The 25,475-nt window shown below is 43.6% G+C and overlaps 1 protein-coding gene across 10 annotated transcripts in view; it reads left to right on the top strand.

The window, feature by feature from the left end:
* The window catches only part of DENND2B (DENN domain containing 2B), a 180,614-nt gene that overhangs the window by 124,358 nt on the left and 30,781 nt on the right, over positions 1-25,475 (top strand). For 9 of the 10 annotated variants that reach the window (XM_047877910.1, XM_047877911.1, XM_047877907.1 and 6 more), the window contains 2 exons: positions 4,717-4,821; positions 21,593-22,837. In XM_047877910.1, coding sequence (XP_047733866.1) covers positions 4,742-4,821; positions 21,593-22,837 — 1,325 coding nt within the window. In that variant the 5' untranslated portion in view covers positions 4,717-4,741. Of the gene's footprint in view, positions 1-4,300; positions 4,307-4,716; positions 4,822-21,592; positions 22,838-25,475 lie in introns of those variants that run through there. The other variant, XM_047877914.1, reaches the window with a different exon arrangement.

Here is a 25,475-nt window from a genome sequence, read left to right as displayed (position 1 = left end):
AACATACATATACATATACAAACTCACACATATATATCAACTTGATTTTACACCATTACTTTACAGAGTTTTTAAATTTAAATACAATTTAGTTAACATATAGTGTAATAATGATTTCAGGAATAGAATTTAGTGATTCCTCACTTGCATACAATACCCAGTGCTCATCCCAACAAGTGTCCTCCTTAATGCCTCTCATCCATGTAGCCCATCCCCCCACCCAATATCCTGCCAGCAACCCTCACTTTGTTCTCTGTATTTAGGAGTCTCTTATGGTTTGTCTCTCTCTCTGTTTTTATATTATTTTTGCTTCCCTTCCCTTATGTTCATCTGTTTTATATCTTAAATTCCACTTATGAGTGAAATCATATGATATTTGTCTTCCTGACTGACTTATTTCGCTTAGCATAATATACTCTAGTTTCATCCACGTTGTTGCAAGTGGCAAGATTTCATTCTTTTTGATTGCCAAGTAATATTCCTGTGTGTGTGTGTGTGTGTGTGTATACCACATCTTCTTTATCCATTCATCTATCAATGGACATTTGGGCTCTTTCCATACTTTGGCTATTGTTGATAGTACTGCTATAAATATTGGGGTGCATGTGCCACTTTGAATCAGCACTCCTGTATCCTTTGGATAAATACTTAGCAGTGTAATTGCTGGGTTGTAGGATAGTTCTATTTCTAATTTTTTGAGGAACCTCCATACTGTTTTCTAGAGTGGCTGCACCAGTTTGCCCTCTCACCAACAGTGCAAAAGGGTTCCTTTCTCCACATCCTCACCAAAATCTGTTATTGCCTGAGTTGTTAATGCTAGCCATTCTGACGTGTGTGAGGTGGCATCTCATTGTGGTTTTGATTTGTATTACCCTGATGATGAGTGATGTTGAGCATTTTTTCATGTGTCTGTTAGTCATTTAGGTGTCTTCTTTGGAGAAGTGTCTATTCATGTCTTTTGCCCATTTCTTCACTGGATTATTTGTGTGTTGGGTGTTGAGTTTGATAAGTTCTCATATAGATTTTGGGTAATAACCCTTTATCTGATATTCATTTGCAAATATCTTCTCCCATTCCATCGTTGCTGTTTAGTTTTGCTGATTGTTTCCTTTGCTGTGCAGAAGCTTTTTATCTTGATGAGGTCCCAATAGTTCATTTTTGCTTTTGTTTCCCTTGCCTCCGGAGATGTGTCAAGTAAGACGTTGCTGCAGCTGAGGTCAAAGGGGTTGCCTGTTTTCTCCACTAGGATTTTGATGGCTTCCTATCTTATGTTTAGGTCTTTCATCCATTTTGAGTATATTTTTGTGTATGGTGTAAGAAAGTAGTCCAGGTTCATTCTTCTGCATTTCGCTGTCCAGTTTTCCCAGCACCATTTGCTGAAGAGACTGTCTTTATTCCATTAGATATTCTTTCCTGCTTTGTCAGAGATTAGTCGGCCATACGTTTGTGGGTCCATTTCTGGGTTCTCTATTCTGTTCCATTGATCTATGTGTTTGTTTTGTGCCACACTGTCGTGATGATTACAGCTTTGTAATACACCTTGAAGTCCAGAATTATGATGCCTCCAGTTTTGTTTTTCTTTTTCAACATTACTTTGGCTATTTGGAGTCTTTTCTGGTTCCATACAAATTTTAGAATTGTTTGTTCTAGCTCTGTGAAGAATGCTTGTGTTATTTTGATAGGGATTGCATTGAATATGTAGATTACTTTGGATAATATCAACATTTTAACAATATTTGTTCTTCCAATCCATGAGCATGGAATATTTTTCCTTTTTTTGTGTGTCTTCTTCAATATCTTTCATAAGCTTTCTATAGTTTTCTGTGTATAGATTTTTTTTACCTCTTTGGTTAGGTTTCTCTAGGTATTTTATGGTGTTTTGTGCAATTGTAAATGGGATCAATTCCTTGATTTCTCTTTCTGCTGTTTCATTATTGGTATATAGAAGTGCAACTGATTTCTGTGCATTGATTTTATATCCTGCGACTTTGCTGAATTCGTGTATAAGTTCTAGCAGTTTTTTGGTGGAGTTCTTGGGTTTTCCACATAGAGTATCACATTGTCTGAGAAGAGTAAAGACTTCCTCTTTACTGATTTGGATGCATTTTATTTCTTTGTGTTGTCTGATTAGATAACAGTGGTAAGAGTAGACATCCTTGTTGTGTTCCTTATCTTAGGAGGAAAGCTCTCAGTTTTTCCCCATTGAGGATATTAGCGGTGAGTCTTTCATATATGGCTTTTATGAACTTGAGGTAGATCCTTCTGTCCCTACTTTCTTGAGGGTTTTTATCCTTAAGATAAAAGGTTGCTTTATTTTGTCAAATGCTTTTTCTGCACAGTAACATTTGTTTTTATCTGTCTGTTTGATTATAGCCATCCTGGTGGGTGTGCAATACCCAAGGGCAATACCTTCTTGTAGTTTTGATTTCTATTTCTCTGATGACTAGTGATGTTGAACATTGTTTCATGGGCTTATTGGCAAATTTTACGACTTTAGAGAAATGTCTATTCAAATCCTTTGTTTACTTTTTTAAGTTTATTTATTTTGAGAGAGAGAGAGAGAGAGAGAGAGAGAGAGCGAGCGAGCATGGGAGGTTTAAGTTTATTTTGAGAGAGAGAGAGAATCCCAATCGGCCCCGCACTGTCAGCACAGATCCTAAGGTGGGACTTGATCCCATAAACTGTGAGATCATAACCTGAGCTGAAAACAAGAGTTGGATGCTTAGCTGTCTGAGGCACCCAGGCACCTTCCTTTGTCTACTTCTTAATTGAGTTATTTGTCTTTTTATTATTGAATTGAAAGAATTCTTTATATATTCTGAATACGAGCTTCTTAGCAGATATGTGATTTGCAAATAATATCCCCCACTCATGGGTGTCTTTTATTTATTTTTATTAAAAAAATTTTTTTTAATGTTTATTTATTTTTGAGAAAGAGAGAGAGAGAGGGAGAGAGAGAACAAACATGAGAGAATCCCAAGCAGGTTCTGCACTGTTAGTGCGGAGCCCAATGTGGGGCTGGAACTCACGAACTGTGAGATCATGACCTGAGCCAAAACCCAAGAGTCAGATACTTAACCGACTGAGCCACCCAGGTATCCCTCACTGTCATTATTTAGAAGTAAAATTGATTTAAAAAAATATTACTCTGTATCCTGAAAACTTGCTTGACTTTATATATTAGCTTAAGAGTATTTTAGTGGAATCCTTTGGATTTTCTGTGTACAAGATTATACCATCTGCAACTAAGAGATAATTCTACTTCTTCCTTTCCAATCTGGATGTACTCTTAAGTTATAACCTTTTTCTTCCTTTTATTATTTTAGCATAAAATAATGTTCCCTAAAGGATAATGATATATTAGCTAACTCTTTACAGTACATGAATGGATATTTTTCACTTTGTCAGTACTTAAATACCATAACATATATTACTTTTATCTTAATGGATATTAGAAAAAAATGATAGCTCATAATTTTATGGTGTTGGCTCGTATGTTACTTTATCAGAATATTCTTCCCTAAACATTTTATTTAAAATAACAGATCTTCAGGAGACCTGGGTGACTCAGTCAGTTAAGCATCCAACTTCAGCTCAGGTCATGATCTCTTGGTTGGTGAGTTTGAGCCCTGCACTGGGCTCTGTGCTGACAGCTTAGAGCCTGGAGCCTGCTTTGGATTCTGTGTCTCCCTCTCTCTCTACCCCTCCCCTGCTCATGCTCTGTCTGTCTGTCTGTCTGTCTCTCTCTCAAAAATAAATAAACATTAAAAAAAATTTTTTTTAAATAACAGATATTCTTGGTGGGGGGCTGGGTGACTCAGTCGGTTGAGCATCCGACTCTTGATTTTGGGTCAGGTCATGATCTCACCATTTCTGAGTTGGAGCCCCCACATTGGGCTCTGCACTAACAACGCAGATCCTGCTTAGAATTCTCTCTCTCCTTTCTCTCTGCCCCTCCCCTGCTCACGCGCTCTCTCTCTCTCCCTCTCAAAATAAATAAACATTTTAAAAAAGTGAAATAAGATAAAATAAAATAACATATCTTCTTTACTCTCCATCTACCCTGCATCATTTTCTTCTTTGTACCACCTGTCATCACCATACGTATTATACACAAATGTACACTGATGTATCACACATATGTGACATGTGCAGGTTTATTGCCTGTTTCTCCCCACTGAGATGTAAGCTCCCTGAGGGTAGAGACTTTGTTTCATTCTTTGCTGGATGGCAGTGCCTAGGACATGGGTGCTCAGTAAACATTTGTATTTGTTGAATGACTAAATGATTACTTGTATAGAACAAGGTTAAACATTTTGAGACAAGCAAGTCTGTTTCAGGTTGATTCAAGAAAAATGCTGAATAAATAGTTGTTCAGGAGGTATGCAAATAAGATGGAATTTGTAAAGTCTCTATGGCATGCTAGAAGTTTGGAACTTCTAAGAAACAAAAAGAGGTAGGATGGAGATGGAGTTTTGTCATTTTCTGTGAAGTGGTAAGTTATCTGTTAGCTCCTAGACTCATTCCCTAACTCAGATCAGGGGTCCCTTGAGGCTCCTCCTAAGCCATAACACTTGGAATTAAATATATGTGGGAAGGTGGTTCCTACCACCGCCACACAAACCCTCTTGGCAGTTTTGGAGGTCATCTGGAAATGTTTGAGGTGCTTTTGGCTGCCCATGGAAACTTGGCTTATAGGCCTTGTCTTCTTTGCAGGGCTCTGGGTTTTCAGAAAGCCGAAATGACCATGACTGCCAACAAGAATTCCAGCATCACCCACGGAGCTGGAGGCACTAAGGCCCCTCGGGGGACTCTGAGCAGGTGAGCAGGGGAGCACTGATGGGGGAATGGGGCTCACTGGAGGGTGGCATCAAGGGGCAGCCATATGGCTTTGGTCCAAAATGTAAATGATTATCATCATGACTCTGATGGTCAGCCAGGTGAATGATCCTGGCCCAGCTCATGCTGACACTGAAGCAAAAACCATCTCTAATATATATGCCATTTTTCAGCTCTATAAGTGTTCATAGGGGAGAACAAACAGGGACCCTAAAACAGACTTTGATTTGTGCTGTTGGAGGAGCCTAGGGCTCCAGGAATGGAGCCAGCAAGAAGCAGCTGACGTTCTCCTGGCTGTATCCTTTTTCCTAAGATGGGGACAGCTTGGGGGCTGTGCCTGAGCTAGGCTACACTGTAGTGAGGGAAGTTGACCACATTGGGGTTAGGGGTGGAGAGGCAGTTATGCATATTAGCACAAGTTCAAGCAGAGAAGTCCAGGTTCTACAAGAATATAGGCTGGGCTGTAAACAAAGCATCTTGGGAATTTTACTCAGCGTAAGCTATAATCCACTTTCCTGGTTTTGTTTTCTTTTTAAAAGTGGGAATGTAGAACAATAGAAAAACCACAGATTTTGAAATCATACACAATTGGCTTCAAGTCCAGCTCTGGATTTGAGATAGTGAGATCTCAGGACACTTTCTTATGCCCTTTAAAATCTTAGTTACTCATCTAGGAAATAATAATAATAGTACTTACCTCACAGAGTTGCTGTGAGGATTAAATGACATAATATATGTCAGTGCTTAATGTAGTGCCTGGCATAAAGCTTCTCAATAAATATTAGCTCCTTCCCTATGATGGGATGAAAGCTTCCAGAGCTGAAAGATAGATGTACTGTTCTCACCAGGGCTTCAAAAGTTTTGGTTGAGGCTGGATGCTGATGTCCTCAAAGAACCTCTGGGCTCTTTTATTAAAGCCATGTACCTTTTCTAGCCTCTTCTGCTGAATCTAAGGTGGATAAATTTGACTTTTGGGACCTCAACCAGTAGAATGGGTAGCTGTGAGAAGGATGCTCAGCTTAGGCTGGGATAGGGCTAGTTCCTCTCTGCGTGTCTAGGCTGTGCAGTGCCAGGGTGAATCTGATGGGGTGTCTGTCCAGAGCTGGCGGAAGTTGTTTGGTTCATTCAGAACTGGAATCAAGATATGGTTGAAAGAATGGAACACTGCACATCGTCCCTAAAGGAGTGACTGGTGTGAACGAGGCAAGAGGAGTTTCCTGTACCACACATTCGAGGTTTGGTCCCAATGGAAATGGCCTGGATGGACTGTGTCAACCAGACAGAGATTGGGAGATTCTGGAACTTAGGCACACAAATTGGATAGCCACTTTGTGGCAGCAAGACCAACAAGAACAGCCCCTACCTCCTGCCCTTGCACCTCCTCTAACCTAGGTAGAGTTTCTTGCATACTTGCGTCCCTGAACTGGGTGAGCCAGAGAATGGCAGGGACTGACAACTTCTTGGGTAAAACAGGTAGAAAACCTGAACTCTCCCAGGGCATGTTGGTGGCCACAGCAGAAGCAGATCTAGATATTAGAGTCTTTATCTCCCATTGTCTGCTTCTGGGGAACCTCTTTGCTGGGCTCTCACTGGTCTGGTGGCATGTGTTACTGAGACTGAGTTGGCAGATGGAGACTGGGAACTAAGATTCCCATTTTTTTTTTTTTAATATGAGACTGTAGCAGTAAAATAAGCATTATTTGTGATTGTATAGTTTTATTCTTAATTTTAAAGAAATAGTGTATTTAAGACCTGCATTAGAAATTACCATGCCAGCAGCCTTCAACTCCTTTAAATATTCATTTTTTTTCTTCCAATTTCTACTATGTGGGGGATGGAATGGGAGATGGAGGTTTTACAGCAAGTCACAAGGCAGAATCTGGGCCACTGACAGGTACCTGTTTCTGTTTGGAAAATATATACCTACATGTTTTAAATATTTTTAGAAATTGCTCTTCCTTGAACTTCCTAGCATGCTTGCCATCATAACATGATAGATGATGTTTGTAAATATCTGAGCGTCTGATGTGCCTAAAAAAAGAATTCTTCCAGCCTCCCCTCTAAGTGTTCACTTCCTTTCTTTACTGTCATATTTCTGCTTCCCTTCCTCCCTCCTTTCCTGGGCTTTTAGCATGGAGTCACAGGCCTCTGTGGCTGGCTGTATCCTTCTCTCAGAGGCTTGGACTGTGGGTGCTATTTTGAAATTGTCATCTGGTGGTTTCTCTGGCTGTCTTCACCCCCAGCCATTTCTAGGGGGTGTTCTTTGGGCTGAGTAGGGCACTAAATCACCAGCTCATTTAGGAAGTCATTGTCAATGAACTCTGAGGGCTTTGCTCTCAGGTGCCAGGCTCTGTGGTAGACAATGGGGGACAAAGAAGAATGACCCATTCTCTTTCGTCAAGGCATTTACAACTTGGATTGATGACCTTGGCACCTGAATTTCTTAGTCTGACCTTTCAATAGATGTTTGGCAGTGACCCGAGGCCCTTTTGATCATTGCTAGCCCAGGGGTCTCAGTGGGAAAAGACTCCTTGGTGTGATGGGAACTTTGGTTGGGAAGTATGAGGGTACTAGGGCTTGGGAAAGCTAGATGTTTGACTCCCTGACTGCTTTGGGGACCTCCACATCATCCACATGGAGGCAGAGGAATCCAGTGGTACTAGGAGGCATTTGTATCTCACTTTGGGGGTAGAAGGTACTCTAGGGCACGGAAAGGTGGGAAAGGTGGGATGGGACCCTGTGGAACTGTCAGGATAGGTATTTGCAAGTTTGTGCCCTTAATTTGAATGAGATTTCACTTGAGCCAATATGGGTTAAGGATCCTGGACTCCATTCTATTTGTGTGTGTGGAGGGGGGGTGGGTGGGTGTTTTGCTTATTTATTTCCTTCCTTTTCTTCTGCAGCCCAGTGTTCATTGGCAGGATACACAGGAGGAAGAAATCTAAGCCTTTTCATTTGACCACCAACGTTTTGTTCTTTGCTATGTTTTGGTCTCTTGGAGCAGGTTTCCCTTTCTCTTTGTTGATGGGGCAGGAGAGGCACACTGTTTCACCCTTAGCTGCCAGATACACCCTCCCACAGGTTGTTCCCACTCTAGCTTGTATTCATTTCTGGGAGTGGGAGGTGGGAGTCTCAAAGGTCCCCTGGATCTCGGAGGCCAGGCTTCATGATGCTGGTGTTGATGACCTGGGGTGGGACTAGAAGCAGAGTGGTGACTTGCAAACAAGGAAGTGTTGTGTGTAAAGCGAATTCAGCCACCTGTGTGGGGTGAACTTTGTTTGCTACTTGTTGCCTTCTGAATTTCACTTGCGTTGTAAGGCCTGGCAGGCAGCAGGGGGTGTTCTCAGGAGACTTGTTATGCCTGCCGATTACCTTAACAGCTTCTGCACTGTGAACCTCCAGCACCCGGTTGTTGCCACATGGAAATATGGGCAGTCGGTATTGTGTTTGGGAACCTTGCCTCTGGATGTAGGTGCAAGAAAGCTGGGTGCCTATAAAAATGTAGACTTCTTGGGGGTCAAGGACTTTGACTGACTTCTTTCCTTCTCCTTTGAGCTTGGAACAATGCCTGTTCTGTGGAAGATGATAACTATTTTTGGCCAGTTGATGAGATGTCTGGGCAGTGAGCCTGTTGGAGAATAGGCTGCTGTGCTATTTGAATCTTTATGGTATCTTGCTAGTAGGTCTTACCAACTTTGGGCTCCCTTTCCATTCAGTCCAAAGACTTTTAGAAAAGCATAACTGAAAATAACCTTAGAGCTCATTCAGTATTAACCCACTTGTTTTATAGATTGGGAAGCTGAGACATAGAAAAGAAGAGGTGCTCCCCCCAAATACAAAGCTAATGGGAGGATGAACTCAAGCCTAGCTCTCTTGATCCTTCTATTATTTTATTGTGCCACTACATTCACCTCCCTCTAAACATTCCTGGGATCTCCCTGCTCAAAAACTATTGTCAAGTAGGGTATGGTCAAACTTGGCCTGGCTTGTAAGGCTTTCATAAAAAGCCCTGATATTTCTTTCTACTCTTACCCTTCACTATTGCCTAATGCAAAACTTGCATTTCTGCCAGTCTAGATGCAGATGTTACTTCTTTCCCAGTGCTTTTCTTAACTACCCAGCTAAGAAGGATTTCTCTACTCTCTGTATTCACACTTAGAATCCTGAGTTTGGAGCCTCCAAATGGCACTAATCATATAGTAGCTCATAGAGTGGATATTTGTGTGGGTCTTTTTTCCCCTACTCAATTAGAACTCTTTGGAGGCCCAACAGATACTCTTTTGGAATGTTAAAGTTGGAGGTGTCTTGGGATTCATTTGGCTCAATTACTTGATGTTACATATGAGGAAGCTAAAACCCACATAGCTAATTGACAGTGGAACTGTAAATTCAACTTATATTTACAGGTTTCTGTGCAGAGGGAGACATTGATTTGTAGTGAAATCCAGAGAGGTCTTGAGATCCCACTGCTAAAGTGGACACAGATCTGGACCCTGTGCCTGGATTTCAGGAAGAGGGTAAGAGCTAGCAGATAGGGAAAGTCTCCTGAGAGTACTGGCTGTGGGTAAAAAAGCAGACTACTTCTCAGGAGAACCTCTGGCCTTAGCCCCCCGTTACTTGAGATGCTTCCTAGAATCCACCCATGATGTCATCAGTATTTGTCTGATTATTTATTGCTACATAACAAACAACCCTAAACTTAGTGGCTGACAACATTAATAGTCATTTATTTTGCTCACAAATTGCAATTTGGGTAGGGCTCATTAGGAAAAGCCTGTCTCTTTTCCTTGCAGCATTGGTGATGCAGTGGCTGGAGGCTGGAATCATCTGAAGACTTGTTCACTTACATGTCTGACTGTTGATTCTGGTGGTCAGCTGGGATCTCAGCTGCAGAACACCTACGTGTGGCCTCTGTGTTTGGTTGCATGCTTTTACAGCATGATGTCTGGATTCCAAGAGTGAGCATCTCCAGAGAACAAGGCAGAAAATGCATGACATTTTAATGACCTAGCCTCAGAAGTTACATAGTGTTTTTTCTGTTTTACTCTGTTGATTAAGGAGATAACAAAGGTCTGCCGAAGTTCAAGGTAAAGAGCTCTGCACGGCAATTCCAACGTGGGGGTGTGTGTGAGGGTGTTCCTCCACACCACTAAGCAATTCTCTGACATCAGCTTGGTGCCCAACAGTTCAACTCAATTCTGAGACTATCTACCAGAGATACCATCAGATTCCACGGGTTAAGGGCACGGTTTCATAAGAGGGCCCTTTCCTTCAGATGCTAATCTCAAGCCCAGGTTGTTACCTGTGCTCTGACCAACTGCCTAAAATATCAGAGGTTCCCACAACTCTCCTTGAGTTCATTAATTTACTAGAGTGGCTCACAGAACTCAAGAAATACATTTACTCATTAGATTACCAGTTTATTACAAAGGATATTAATAGATACGAATCAACAGCCAGATGAGGAGATACATAGGGCCAGGTCCCAAGCAAAGGATCTTCTGTCCTGGGGAGCCTGGGCCTGGCATAGTGGCATGTGGAAGCATTCTGATTCACCAGGCTGGAACCTCTCTAAACCCTTCCCTTTTGGGTTTTATGGAGGCTTCAGTTACACAGGCATGACTGAGGATGATCTTGGGCCATTGGTGGTTGATTCACCCTCCAGCCCCCTCCTCTCCTTGGTGTTCAAGGGAGAACAGAAAGTTCCAGCCCTCTAATCTCAAGGTTGGTTTTCCTGGCAAACAGCCCTCAGGTTTAGGTGTAGTCCAAAAGTCACTTCATTAGCATAACAAAAGACACCGTTATCACTGTCATCACTTAGGCAATTCCAAGGGATTTAGGAGCTCTGTGCCAGAAATGGGACTAAGACCAATTACATATTTCTTACTGTAAATCACAGTATCACACAAGAGGAGGGAAACTAATTCCCACTTGATGAGAGGATTATCAACATCACGTTGCTAGAAGGGCATGTGAGATAGGGTAGGTTGTGGGCACTCTCTTTGGAAAATACAATCTGCCATGGTCTGCCCTCTGATCACAAAAATTCACATCCTTCCCAAATGTGAAACACACTCGGTCTCTCCCCTAAGATCCCAGGTCTCCTCCTTTTAATGGCATCAGCTTAAATTCTAGGATCTTGTCATGTAAGTCAGGTCCAGATATAGATGAAACTCTTTGGGTGCAGTCCCTTCCATTGGGTGCAGTTCCTTGAGTACTGTTCCTCTTGATGTGAAGACCTATAAACTAAAGAGAATTTATATCTGCCACCCAAAATACCCCGGTGGGACAGGCCTAGAGTAACCGCTGTAGATACTTCTTTTCAGAAAGGAGAACACTGGAGGCCACACAGCAGTTAGGGGTCCATTGTAATTCTTATATTCATTGAGGGCACAAATTACCAATTCCTTGATTAGGTCTTGGTTTTACTGCCTTGGAGGCATTTACCTTGTCTCTGGCTCCATCCTCAGGGCTTTTGGTTATCCCGACTCTTATTTTTCCTTTTCCATAAAAAGTAGTCCATTCTTACAGGTGAGTAGTTTTCTCCAACGGCTTCATGTGCATAGTATTTCAAGAGTCCAGAGCCTTCCTTTCATTTTACTGTCTCTGTGCTTCTCAGTTCCAGCTGATGCTATAGTTCCTTTAAAAACTTTGTGAGTTTCTTCCGAATCACTTTATAATCCACTGCAGTAGACAAAAGGCACATGTACAAATCACCTCACCATGAGTCCTTTCCCACTTTGGGTTCTCTGTGAGACTGCTTGGTTCTTAAGAGTCTTAGACGCTTTACTATTTACAGAGGATCTGCCAGGCCTGCCCTTAAAATTGTTAGAAGGCCTTTTGTGTGTCTGTCTGTAACATTTTATGAGACAATGCTTGAAAACATTTTTTAGGTCTTGACAAGGATCTTCCAGTCCCACTCCAGATATTTTTTAAAGAGATTTATTGAAGGATAATTAAAGTATAATAAACTGAACAGTCTTAAGTATACAGTCTGATTAGTTTACACATTTACGCACATACACACATGCAGTAAAACTGCCCCCACAATTGGAAAGCCATTTCTTAATTAGGGGCTTTTTTCTTGTTTGGAGAGACTGAGACTGAAACAAGTGTTACCTCCTAACAAAGAAAGCCCTTTCCCATTTATATTTCCTTTTTTGGCTCATCTCTTCTCTCTCTTACTATATGCAGCTAGAAGTCAGATGGCGCCTTAGCACTCTACTTGGAAATACCTTAAGCGAGTTCATTAAATTAGGTATATTTTCTATTTTCCATGTCACCACTGGTGACAGGATTAGCAAACTTTCCAATGTTTTTTGAGGGTCCCCTTCCTCTAGCTTCTACTAACATTTTCCTTACTTTCCCTTAAGTCCCTCCTGATAGCCAGTCACTCAGTCCCAAAGTCACTGATTTAGGATTTTGTTTCAACAGCACTCTGTTTCTAGGTACCGAAATCTGTTCAGTTATCTACTGCTATATAACTATCCTGGAATTTTATGGTGTAAAACAACCATTTTATTATGCTCACAGAGTCTGTAGCTTAGGAATTCAGACAGCACTGCAGGGATGGCTGTTCCCTGCTCCATGATGTCTGGGTCCTTGGCTGGAAAGACTTCACGGTGTAGGGTAACTCTAGGGGCTGGTATTACCTAGAGGTGTCTTACCTTACGTGTCTGGGGGTTGATGTTGGCTATTTCTGGAACCTCAGTTGGGACTGTTAGAATACCTATATGTGCCCACTCTGTGTGGCCTGGGCTTCCTCACAGCATGGGAGACAGGAAGTAGAAGCTGCTGGTTTCTTGAGGCTTGGGCCTGAAAATTGACAGATTCATTTCAGTTGTATTCTATTGGTCAGGCAGTCACAGAGTCCAGATTCAAGAGGAGGGGTCATTTTTATAGGAGGCATGTCAGAGAATTGGGGGACCATATTTTAAAACCATTACAAGTATCTTTAATATGGTTTCCTGAAACTACATTTCTCTCCTTGTTGGCTTTGCATAGTACCTGGTTCTGTTTTGTAAAGCAGTTTCATTTTTACCGGGAGCTATTCCTGTAAGGCATAATTTTTACCTCCCTCAGGGAGGGCTTCTGTCTTGTAACTGCTCTGTGCTACTTAGGGGACTTAGGGTCTCCCCCAGAGAAGAGCTCACCAATTCTCTTTATGCTTCCCTAGAAATCAGCTGGAAGGCAGGCAGGTGTGACTTTGGTAGATTCTTAGATGTACTTTTGGAAGTGAAAAGGTGACTCCGGTTCTGCTCTGACCCTACCTACTGTTCTACCTACCCTGACAAGCTGTGATTGATCTCAAGAATCTCTAGAGATGGTGGCTCATATGAAGCCCCACTTGGTGGATGAGGCTGTCCTGGGCCCTGTTGTGGGGGTCCAGCCATTTGAGATGAGGTTGCTTTGGGAACAGGAAGTCCAAGTTGTGAGAGTTTCCCTGTCCTTTGGCTTTTTATCAGGACCATCCCAGAGTGGGATCTCAGTGGGAGTTATTGAACTGAGCACCTGCTCCGGCCTGGGGAACAAACTTTGGGACTTGCTGACAGGATTCAGGCAGACTTCCTCCCCTTTCTCCTCCCGTGTGACTCAGAGTATGGCCTTGAGGGAATATGGTGAGACTGTCATCTCCAGAGTCGGGACAGTCACTGCGTGGTGGTAGGATCCTGATGTCCACTGAGCCAACAAGGGCCCACCTTCATTGAACAGCCCGAGAATGGTGGATGGCCAACTTCTAGGCAGTTTCATTCAGAAGCAGGCTGGACATTTGTTTGGTAAAGACTAAGCATATTGGAAGCTGGGCTCTGTATAATCTTAATCTGTAAACAGGCTCACTTGATGTGGTCTACAGCCCATCTTGGTACCTCTGGGGCTGTTTCCTGGACCCATAGGAACCTTCCCCAACTGGCCCCAACTTGGTTTTCTTCCTGATACTGATACTCTCAGAAGCCCTGTCACCAGAACATGCTGAGTTCAGAAATCTCTTGTCATCAAGGACTAATTAAAGATAGCCTTCCCTCCCAAAGAGTCCTTGGGTACACTTGGCATCCCTCAGCATGACTGCTTACTGCTATATTACTGGAGAATGGCTCAGATCACTAAGCGAAGGGTTAGGTTGTATTCTTATAAAATAATACCAGAGGAAAGGGCACATAGTTTGATAGTTTGCATTTTAACTCTCACTTTCTGTCTATGTACACACCCACACACACACTTTAAATTTAAAATTTTCTTCTTTAAATTTTTTTCTTTAAATTTTTTTTTTAAATTTTTCTTTAAATTTCTCTTTCCATACCCTTAGTTCATACTCTTTGTTTCCTACTCACTTGTCTTATATATTTGTCTGTATGTGAGTATTTATGCTCCTCTGCTCCTTTGCATTCTCTCCCCTTTCTTCTCTCTTTCTCCTTTTATCTCTGTAAATGTTGGTTTTGGCCAGTCCCATGCTGCGGTGTTGGCATGCGCGCCTGTGCCGAGAGCAGATCTGGCTGCCTGCTGACAAGGCAGTGGTGTGAGTGTTGCGTTTCACAGTGTCTGCCTTCCCAGGGGCAAACCTGGGATTTTAGAATAAAGAGCAAGAGATGATCAGAGCAGAGTCTTAGATGTCTTTTAGCTGTGTTGTATTTACTTTTATATTTCTTTTATATTCCTGGAGCCATTTATGGTGTTCAAGCACTTTTGAAAAGTACATCATTTTAGCCACACAGCTAGTAGTAAGGATACTTAGAGCAAGTGTTTTTCCTGTTTTATGGATAAAGAATCTGAGGCACAGAGGATTTAGGTGACTTTTCCATGAGTACATCCAGGAAGTGATGGGACTAGGACCAGAGGAAACCCAGGTTTTTAGACTCTTATTCTGTTATATGATTTTTGCCTTATGGGAGAGGTCTTTGGGAACTGACACCTGCCCTCTGGGCTGCACTGAGTGCTTTGTGTAACTTTTTGTATTGTTCTTCAGGTCATATATCAACAAGAGGGGGAGGCAGGGAAGTCTGTGCCTGTCCTGGGCAGGCAAAAGGAGACCTAAGTTTTAACCATTTATTTTTTATTCATTCATTTAGTTGTTCAACATAAACATTAATTCCTACTAAATTCTAGATGCATTACAAAGAATGGGGGATACGAAGATTAATAAGACTCTGTTACCACCTTCAACTAGGTCCATTCATTGTCTAGTAAGGGAGGCAAGTGAGGAAATAATATAGTCCAATAACATGTTACAAGTACCATAACAGACATTTTTCCAGGCTCAGTGGAGGCATCAAAACATAGCTGTCTCCACCTGGATGAAGGGGGTAGGATCAAGAGAGATTCCAGAGTGCAGCTACAGAGATATGTAAGTGACCAAGCCAGCATTCCAGGCAAAGGAAACAACGTGGGAAGCCTAGAAGCATGAAAAGCAAGGAGTTTGACGTGGGTAGGATACAGGATTGCATGTAAGAAAAGACTGTGAGATGACAAAGGAAAAAAATAAATAGGGGAAAGGAGTGTGATGTGGGTAGGATACAGGATTGCATGTAAGAAAAAATAGTGAGATGACAGAGGAAAATAAATAAGGACCAGATCATGAGGGGCCTTGACATCCATGTCAATGAATTTGCACTTCATTCTGTGGATAGTGGGGAGTGTCAAGCATGAGGAGTTTCCCTTACTAGAAAGATGTCAGAAGATAAGAGGATTGATGAGAACTGGGTTAAGGTTGAAGGCAGAGAGATTAAGAGATTGTTTCAATAGTCCCGGTGAAAGATCAGATCTGAAAGAAGGAAGTAGCAGCAGTGGGGATGATGAGGAAGGGGACATATCTGAGAGATGTGAAGGATGTAAAATTGGTAGGACTTAGTCATTATGTAGATCTGTGTGTTTGGGGAAGGAGCTGGGTACATATGGTTGAAGGAGTGGGAAACAAAGAACAAATCTGGATCTTTTCTCCCCTCTGTGGAATGAGTTGGAAAACATGAAAGCAGTAAAAGCCAATGGTGGAAGCATAAAGCAGCATAGGGATGAGACTACGTGAGAAGATACTCAGCCCAGGTAGATGAGAGTGAGAACAAAAGGGATTCTCCAGTCTAAGGGCAACCCTTCTAGATGGACATTGGATCCCCATCCCCTTTACTGCTTGCTTAAGGACATTGCTCCTGAATTTGCCTGCTTTCATCCTGCACCAACAGCTTTTCTCACCACAGTGAGTCTAGTCACCCTACAACATTATTACAGTATTGTTGATTGCATTCCCTATGCTGTACTCTTCATCTCTGTGACTTACTTATTTTATAGCTGGAAGGTTGTACCTCTTAATCCCTTTCACCTATTTTGCCCATCCCCCCACCTCCCTCCCTTTTGGCAATGATTAGTTTGTTTTCTGTGTTTAAGGATTTGTTTGTTTGTTTAGATTCCATATATAAGTGTAGTCATGTGGTTTTTGTCTTTTTCTATCTTATTTCATTTAGTATAATACCTTATAGTTCATCCCTGCTGTCATAAATGGCAAGATCTCATTCTTTTTTATGGTTTAGTAATACTCCACTGTGTATTGGTATATGTGTGTGTACATCTTCATTATCCAGTCATCTGCTGATAAACACTTAGGTTGCTTTTGTATCTTGGCTATTGTGAGTAATGCTGCAATAAACATAGAAGTGCATACTTCTTTTTGAATTATTGCTTTCATTTTCTTTGGGTAAATACCCAGTAGTGGTATTACTACATCAGATGGCATTTCTATTTATTTTATTTTATTTTATTTTATTTTATTTTATTTTATTTTATTTTATTTTATTTTATTTTATTTTAGAGAGAGAGAGAGAGAGAGAGAGAGAGAGAAAGAGAGTGCACTAGCGGGGAAGGGGTGCACAGAGAGAGAAAGAGAAGCCCAAGCAGGCTCCACACTGAATGCAGAACCTGATGCAGGGCTTGATCCCATGACCCTGGTGTTATTACCCAAGCCAAAATCAAGAATCAGGCACTCAACCAACTGAGCTACCCATGCGCCCTTCTATTTTTATTTATTTATTTATTTATTTATTTATTTTTAATGTTTTATTTATTTTTGAGACAGAGACAGAGCATGAACGGGGGAGGGTCAGAGAGAGAGGGAGACACAGAATCTGAAGCAGGCTCCAGGCTCTGAGCTGTCAGCACGGAGCCCAACGCGGGGCTTGAACTCACGGACCGTGAGATCATGACCTGAGCTGAAGTCGGACGCTTAACCGACTGAGCCACCCAGGTGCCCCTATTTTTGATCTCTTGAGGAACCTTGATATTGTTCTCCACAGTAGTTGTACCAATATACATTCCAACCAAAAGTATACAAGGGTTCCCTTTTTTCCATATGCTCGCCAGTGCTTGTTATTTCTTGTCTTTGTGATACTAGCCACTTTGGGGGGGCAAAGACTGATGGAAGCTGATTCTATTCTTGGGATTACAGAACTAGCTCCATTTGTAGGGAGTGCTCAGAGGAGATTCTCAGAAGAGTGCCAGAGCCCCTAGTAAAGAGAATGAGATCCAAACATCAAGACCATGGAGATCTAAGACCAAGATCATCGAGACCAACAACTGCTCTATGGGGAAGTGGAGGAGAGGCACAGGGATGGAAGGTCCAGGGCAGTGGTTTTGCACTGGGATAGGGCAGGCCAATTATACACAAGGCTGGCCTTTCCCACCTGCATCATTTTACTGTTGCATTGTAGCAAACCACCCGAAAACGTAGTGGTTTAGAACAGTTTATTCTCACGTTTCTGTGCATTTACTGGGCAGTCCCTCCACTGGTTTCCTCTGGAGTCACTCATGTAGCCAAGTTCACTTGGATCCAAGATGACCTCACTCACGTGTCAGACTCACGTGTCAGGCTCACACTGAGGCGGGCTGTCGGCTGCAGGGGCCTCAGTTGCGCTCCTCTTGTCCTCTAAAAGACTAGACTGGCTTCCTTACATGACTTTCTCAGGGTAGCATTCTAGGTATATAAAGGGGGCTTCTGCAAGGCCTCTTGAGGCCTCAGGTTTGGAACTTCACTTAATTTCTACTCCATTCTTTTGGTCAAAGCCTATCACAAGATCAACCTAGATTTAAGGGGCAGAAAAATAGAATCCACCTTTTGATAGCATGAGCTGCAAAAGATTTACAGCCATTTTTAATTTACTTCCCTCCCCTTTCACCCCAGATGTTTAGAATCTAAGAACAAAGGTAAGCTCTTTGAAAAAGTTTGCCAAGCAATTGTTCTGAGTGCTGAGCCCCTCATTAATATTAGTTATTATCAGGCTAAGATTGATTGCTATGTGTTAGCCACTGAGCTCAACACTTGACATATATTGTCTCTATTCCTTACAATAATCCCCAGAGATGTGTGCTTTTTTAACTTCCATTTTACAGATCAAGATACTAAGGTTTAAAGAGTTGAAGTTATTTGCTGAAAGTCATGTAACTTGGTAGTGGCTATGCTGAAATGTGAACCCTAAGGCTTTCTAATGTTCTTACCCTCTGTTGAGAACAACTGGCCTAGCATAACCATTAAGTGAAAAACTTAATACCAACGATAATTACAGTCATAGTGAGTTACAGTGTACGATATCAGCTCACATCCATAGTCTCATTTGCCCATTATGACAACCCAGTGACATAGTTGGATCGGTTTTGAGGGATTGAAACTGGAAGCTCAGAGTGAGCGGCTTTGCCCAAGGTCACATTCCTAAAAAGGTAGAATTAGAAACAGGGAGAGTTAAGTGAGAATGGCATGAAGGCAAGGGCTTATCTATATTGTTTACAAATTTATTCCTAGAACCCTGGAGTGAGTGATGAACCTGGAGATGCCTGGGCTCCAGGCCCCTTTTTTCATCCCAAGCTGATACAGCACTTGGGGCCTGTCCTGTGTGGGAGGCTGTGCAAGGAATACCTGTAGCTCTGGCCACAGCTCAGCAATGATACAGAGACCAGGACCTTTAAAGGCAAGGGTCAGTCTCTTCTCTATTTGATGATTCATGCGAGGAGGGAAACTAAACTTTAGTTACAGCAGGGTAGGCATTTAGGCATTGAGAGAATTTCTTGCTTTGTGGAGATTTCTCCATGCTGGAACTACTACGGGAAGTTAGGGAGCCATTTGTTGTGAAATCATGCTGGAATCAGACCAGAGATCCTTACCCTATTTCTTTCCCACCTGTGGGAACTGTGCCACACACATCTACTCCCCATAAGTACAGTGGCTTCATGGCCTGATGACTTCTCATCTTGGGAGTTTGAGGAGACGCATCTCTAAGGGAGCATATCAAAATGTCTGGAGCAATGAGGCATAATCAAAAGGCTTCCTAAGAGATTCTGAGTCTCATTAGATGCTTGTCATCTCCCACTAGATTTTAAACTTCATAAGGACATGAATTTTTGTCTCTTTTGTTTATTCTTTTTTTTTTTTAAACGTTTTATTTATTTTTGAGACAGGGAGAGACAGAGCATGAACAGAGGAGGGTCAGAGAGAGGGAGACACAGAATCTGAAACAGGCTCCAGGCTCTGAGCTGTCAGCACAGAGCCTGACGCGGTGCTCGAACTCACGCACCGCGAGATCATGACCTGAGCTGCAGTCGGCCGCTTAACCGACTGAGCCACCCAGGCGCCCCTTTTGTTTATTCTTATATCTAGCACCTAGAGCAGAGCCTGGTCCATAGTAGATGCTCACTAAGTATTTGTTGAATGAAAAAACACAAATTAAAGTTGTTTTCTATTCAAGGCATCTTCTCCCACCTCCAATTGAGAATAGCTGAAACAGAATCCTTTGTGTAGTCCAGACTTTACTGGCTTACAGGGCTGGACTGATGGCCTTCTGTATCCATGGTTCTGTGAAATAAATGAGGGACTTCAGGCCTCCCTCGATTGTGAGTAGGTTGGGATCTCCCCAGGCTCAAGCTTGGCACATTGCCCTGCTGCTGCCAACTCTAGGGAGCGCTGAGGCTTATTCTTTTCACACATCCTTACTGAGCAGAGTCTCTTTGGTCATTGGCTTGGCTGGGCACTGAATTTCTCTCATCTGTGCCCATGTACACGTGGGATGGCTCTTGTTTGACTTGCCCTTTTAAAAACAACTTAAGCATGTTGAGGTTTCCTGTTGATCGGGGGCAGCCAGAGGCTATGACCCAACAGGGAATTGTCGGCCAATCCCTGACTCACCCAAGCTACAGTTTTCTGTGTGTGAGCAAGCAGTGACAGCAGGCTGGCTTGAGGGCAGCTGGCTGCCTTCCTGTGGATGGCATGGGACTCTGGAGCCTGTGAGGCTACTGCCCGGCTTTAAGGCCCATGGTGTTAGGGTCAGGTAGGCCTTTGTAGCATGTGGCGTTGGCAAAAACCCTGCTGTCTTTGAACTAAAATTGTTTGAGAAGAAGGCTGGAAGTTGACAGTGAACTGAAAAGATAGTCCTCTCATGGTTCTTGTCAATAAGCTCACCTTTACCTTTTTGTTTCTTTATTTGTCCTTCATTCCCTGAGCACCTTACAGATACTGAGGATGTGTCCTTCCACCTGGAAGAAATCGTGGTCTAGTAGGGGAGAGGTCTAGAGGTCTTGAGGGGGAAGAGGTCCCTGATCCTTATAAATGCACTGTTTGAGACAGGGCTGTGCCCAGTGCTGTGAGGGTTCCTGCCGAGTTATGTCCTGGAGCCTAGGTAGTTGACAAAGATGGCAGAGGTCACTGCTTCGTCTTCAGAGGGGGCCACATCATATACCATAAATTCCTGTCCTGGCTTCCCTCCTCACTAGCTGAGGGGCCTTGGATGAGATATTTAGCCTTTCTGGGCTTCAGTGTTTTTCATTTGTAAAATGAAGATAATAATAAACAATAATTATTATATAGAGTTTTTGTGAAGACTAAATGAGTTAACAGTATGTATTATTTAGAACTATTCCTCATATCTGATAAGATCTATGTGTGGATTTAGAGCTAGAAGTGGCCAGTGCTTGTTTGAAGGGATGCCACCGCTGGAAGGTAGAGCTGCCTGAGGAGCTGGCCTCCTTTCCCCATGGGCGTCCTCACTGACAGGGCCAAGAGGACTCTTTCTTGAGGGACCCTTCTGATCCTTTTGAGACCTTCGGAGATCTGAATTCTGGTCAGGACTCAAGCTGAGCTGCATATGTTGTGGTGGTAACAGAAGTCTCAGGGGAGACAGGGCTTTGTTAAAGAGATCAAAGCGCTTGGGTGTATATTTGGGGCAGTGCAGGAAGTAGTGTGCTGGAGATGCTTTCTAGCAGCTCCTGAGAACTGATCACTAGCATTTCTTCCCAATGTCACATTCAGTGAGGTCATGTTGGTAGCTTAAAATCAGCCACAATAGGAATATTTATACCATGGAAGTTGGCAAACATTACAGATCTGTGCTTTGTCTTTCAGAGGGCCGATTGCTAAATATTTTGCAGACACCACTGGCCTTACTGTGCTCTAGTTGGCAGATGTAGATTCTGGGGATCCTCTCACCTGACACAGAGCTGGCTTCTGCTCCAGATGGTACTCAGGGTCTCTGGGCTTGAACTGGGCAGAGAGACCCATTGAGTTTGGCCTGCTGTGGATAAGGAGCTGTTCCTTTCCTTGAGGATGGCTTTGGGGGTGTATTACTTGAATAGAGTACTTTGAGCTTGAACGACCTGTAGGAAAGAGTTACTTAGCTCTCTACAAATGTAACACCATACCTCTGGTTGTCGGGCCACTCACTGCCATTTTCTCTTCTTTTCCTTTTGTTTTTGTTTTTGTTTTTGTTTTTGTTTTTGTTTTTGTTGGTTTTAGGTCTCAGTCAGTCTCTCCACCTCCAGTTCTCTCCCCACCAAGGAGTCCCATCTACCCATTCAGTGATAGTGAAACGTCAGCCTGCAGGTACCCAAGCCGCTCCAGCTCCCGGCTGCTCCTCAAGGACTGGCACCCCCGTGATCTTTCACCCCCAAATCCTCAAGCTCACTCCCCAGACACTTCACCACCCATCTGTCCTCTCAAGGCCACCAACTTCAGTTATTTGGACAGAAGCCCTTCAGTGTGCAAGAGAGAGGACCAGAAGGAGGATGTCCAAGGGGCAGCCCAGGATGTAGAGGGAGTAGCTGCTTGCCTCCCCCTTGCCCAGAGCACCCCATCCCTGGGGCCAGGAACCGGCTCACGGAGCTCCTTTCTGAACCGCACTGGCAACCGTGCCCATAGCCTGGGCATCCGGGAGAAGATCTCAGCATGGGAGGGTCGCCGAGAGGCTTCGCCCAGGATGAGCATGTGTGGGGAGAAGCGGGAGGGCTCTGGGGGCGAGTGGGCGGTCAGTGAAGGCTGTCCCAGCGTGGCGCCATCCCCCTGCAGCTCAGAAAAAACCTTCGATTTCAAGGGCCTCCGGAGGATGAGCAGGACCTTCTCAGAGTGTTCCTACCCTGAGACCGAGGAGGAGGGAGAGGCGCTCCCTGTCCGGGACTCTTTCTACCGGCTAGAGAGACGGGCAGGCCGGAGTGAGCCCAGTGCCTTCCTCAGGGGGCATGGCAGTAGGAAAGAGAGCTCAGCAGTGCTGAGTCGGATCCAGAAAATTGAACAGGCCCTGAAGGAGCAGCCAGGCCGGGGACTCCCCCAGCTCCCCAGCAGCTGCTACAGTGTAGACCGAGGGAAAAGGAAGACTGGGACCTTGGGAACCTTGGAGGAACTGACAGGGAGCACGAGTGTGAGCACTGGCAACCGGGCAGGAGGAGTGGCTGGAGTTGGGGGGGAGGCAGGCCCACCCCTGGAGAGAGAAGGCAGTGGCTCCACTAAGCCAGGGACCCCGGGAAATAGCCTGAGCTCCCAGCTGCTGCCATCAAAGAGCTCCCTTGATCCCGCTGTGAATCCTGTTCCCAAACCCAAGCGCACCTTTGAATATGAGGCTGACAAGAATCCCAAGAGTAAGCCAAGCAATGGTCTACCTCCTTCGCCCACACCTGCTGCTCCACCCCCCCTGCCCTCCACCCCAGCCCCACCAGTCACCCGGAGACCCAAGAAGGACACACGTGGTCACCGCAAGTCCCAGAGCAGGTAACGAATGTTCCTCCAGTGTCTTCACAGCCGGGTACTGTGGCTTTCTTTTCGATGGAAGATGTGAAAGCAGACTGTAGTTGTGGGTCACAGTCAGAAGTGCTTCATGGATCCTGAAGCAGTGAGTAATTGTCAGGTGGTGACATCAATTAGGTGAAAAAGAAATTGTTCTGCTCTTGCAGGATAAGGATACATAAACGTGAGTGGGAGGATGAAAATGCTTCTTCCAAATGCTGTCTACTGAAGGTGTGGGCTGGATTTGGCCTTGGGGGGAGAGTTGGGCTACGTCTTGAGCCCTGTTGGAACTGCCTTGGTCCTTGTGGGAAAGGTAGGACCACCTTACTTTTAGATAGAATGGGCAGTCCTTTGAGGAACGTAGGATCTTAGTCTCATGACTACCTGAAATGCCAGCATTAGAAACTTATTTCCTTGAGGGAATCACTATCTGAATACTGCATGTTGCCATTAACATAGTAGCATCAATACATTTAAGATGATTTTCTCTCTCCTGAGGGCTGCCTGGCCATTTAGGGATCCTGGGCCTTTAGGAAGAGGAGATCCTTGGATCGTGAAAGGGGAGACTGATGGAAAATGTGTCAAAGAATATTTTACTGTTTTTTTGGCCATGTTCAAGAATGGCCTGTCCTGACACTGTCATTAGCTTCCTGCTCAGTCTCAGCATTCTTGACCCTGGACTACCTGGGGTGTCTCCACAATTATAAGTGACTGACTGGGCACTGGAGCTGCTAGGGTTGTGAAAGTTGACAGACACCTTATTCTCTGAATTGGGGTAGGCAGGAGCCCGCCTCATTAGAAAGGCCTGTCTCCTTCTCCCTCACTGCCTTTCTCTTCTAACCCAAAGTCAGATGGCATTTGGGCTTATTTTACTTCTCGGGGTTCTTCAGTTGGGTCTAATACTTCAGGCTACACCCAGCATATCATTCAGGGATACCATCATATAGATAACTGCTCAGCCATGAGAGGAAGACATCAGAAAGTTTCAGGTGCATGGGCCAGAAGAGCCCTGGGCTAAGGGTAATCCTATGTTTTGGCTTACCCCAACATGCTTACTGGCTCTCAAGACTTTAACAGCCTGCCAGGAGTGTTTGCTTTGTTCTGATTTATCCATTTCTATAAATACCCATCTAGAGCCTGCCATGCACTAAACCTTGTACTGGATAAGGGGACACAGGGTCAAATAAGATACGGTTCTTCTATTCTTCCATTCTTGATGTGGTACAGGAGGTAGATCACAGATAAATCCTAGATGCTCTATGTGACACGATCCATGTCAGTGTAGGATGCTACAGAGACCCAGAGGAAGAGGCAGCTAAGTTAGACAGGGGAGTGCGGGAAGCCTCCTTATAGAGGGAGTTGTTGAGCTAAATTTAGAAGAACAAACAAGCAGTTAGCTAGGTGGAAAAGGGGATGTGGGAGAGTATATCAGCCCGAAGGTTTAACACATACTCCTGTACATGTTACATTTATATATAATATATACACACACATATACCATATATGGTGGAGTCACTTCACATAATAATTAACATAGCAAATTAAAAAATCTGTGCTCTTGGAAAAAAAGAGAGACCATTCAAAAAGTATAAGTTCTTTTATTTGCCTATTCACACAGTGGCATATTCCCTGAAGGAGCATGAGATGGTAAGTTTGTTTTGGTTGTGTCAGGCATGATTCTTATATGTAACAATTTTTTATTTAAAAAATCCAACCAAGTATTTCTTTTGGTATTCAACCCCCCCCAAAAAAAAGAAAAAGAAAAAAGAAAGAAAGAAATCTGTTAAAAATAAATCTGTGGAGAAACTGACTATATTAGTCTTAATTAAAGACAGTGTGTGTTGGTCTTCAATGTGGTATCTTCCTGAGGGATTTTCAAGGGTAATTTGGCTGAACATGATTTGTATATCTGTATATTTGAGAACTATCTGCAAAAGATGTTGACCTCACAGTATATATGTTAATGAAAGCTTGATCTCAGACCGCCAGTATCTGTGAGCCAACATTCAGGAACCACTGCATTTAATCATTGGATATTTAACTGGGTCAGAAGTCTAGGTCAGAGACAGACTTGGGAGCCATCATAGTAGGAATGGTAGATATAGCAATGGCCATCAGTATTTGGCTCCCAGAGAGCACAGAGTGAGAGAAAGAATCCTGAAGACAGAACTCTGAGAGACTCTGGCATTTAAAAGGCAAGTGGAAAAGGTATATCCCTCACATGAACCTGAAAACTAATTGCCAAAGAAGCTGTTGACTGTGTCATGGAGGTGAAGGGAGGAGGGTGCCAGTGTAGAGTGTTCAGCTGTGTCAAGTGCTACAGAATAGCTAGGCAAGCTGAGAACAGAATGTGGCTTTTAGGACACCTTTAGTCCTTGACTTGCACCCCAAGACTCTGAGAAGTTGTTCATTAAACAAGAGAGAAAGGCTGAAATATCTAATGGTAACCAAAAGAAGAGGGAGGTGTTAATGGATGGGAGGAGGTCTTCAGTCAGTATCTTTCCTTTCTCCCCCTCCCCACCCCCCCAGGAGTCTGCTGGGACCTGCCTTGGAGAGGGAGAGGACGCAGCTAGGGTCAAGTCTTAGATAACGGAGGAGAGGAGTAGAGAGTACTGTGGGCTCA

The sequence above is a fragment of the Prionailurus viverrinus genome, chromosome D1, assembly GCF_022837055.1.
Source record: "Prionailurus viverrinus isolate Anna chromosome D1, UM_Priviv_1.0, whole genome shotgun sequence".
NCBI lineage: Eukaryota > Metazoa > Chordata > Mammalia > Carnivora > Felidae > Prionailurus > Prionailurus viverrinus.
The sequence above is the reverse complement of the archived record's forward strand: the minus strand, read 5'-3'. Positions and strand labels throughout refer to the sequence as shown.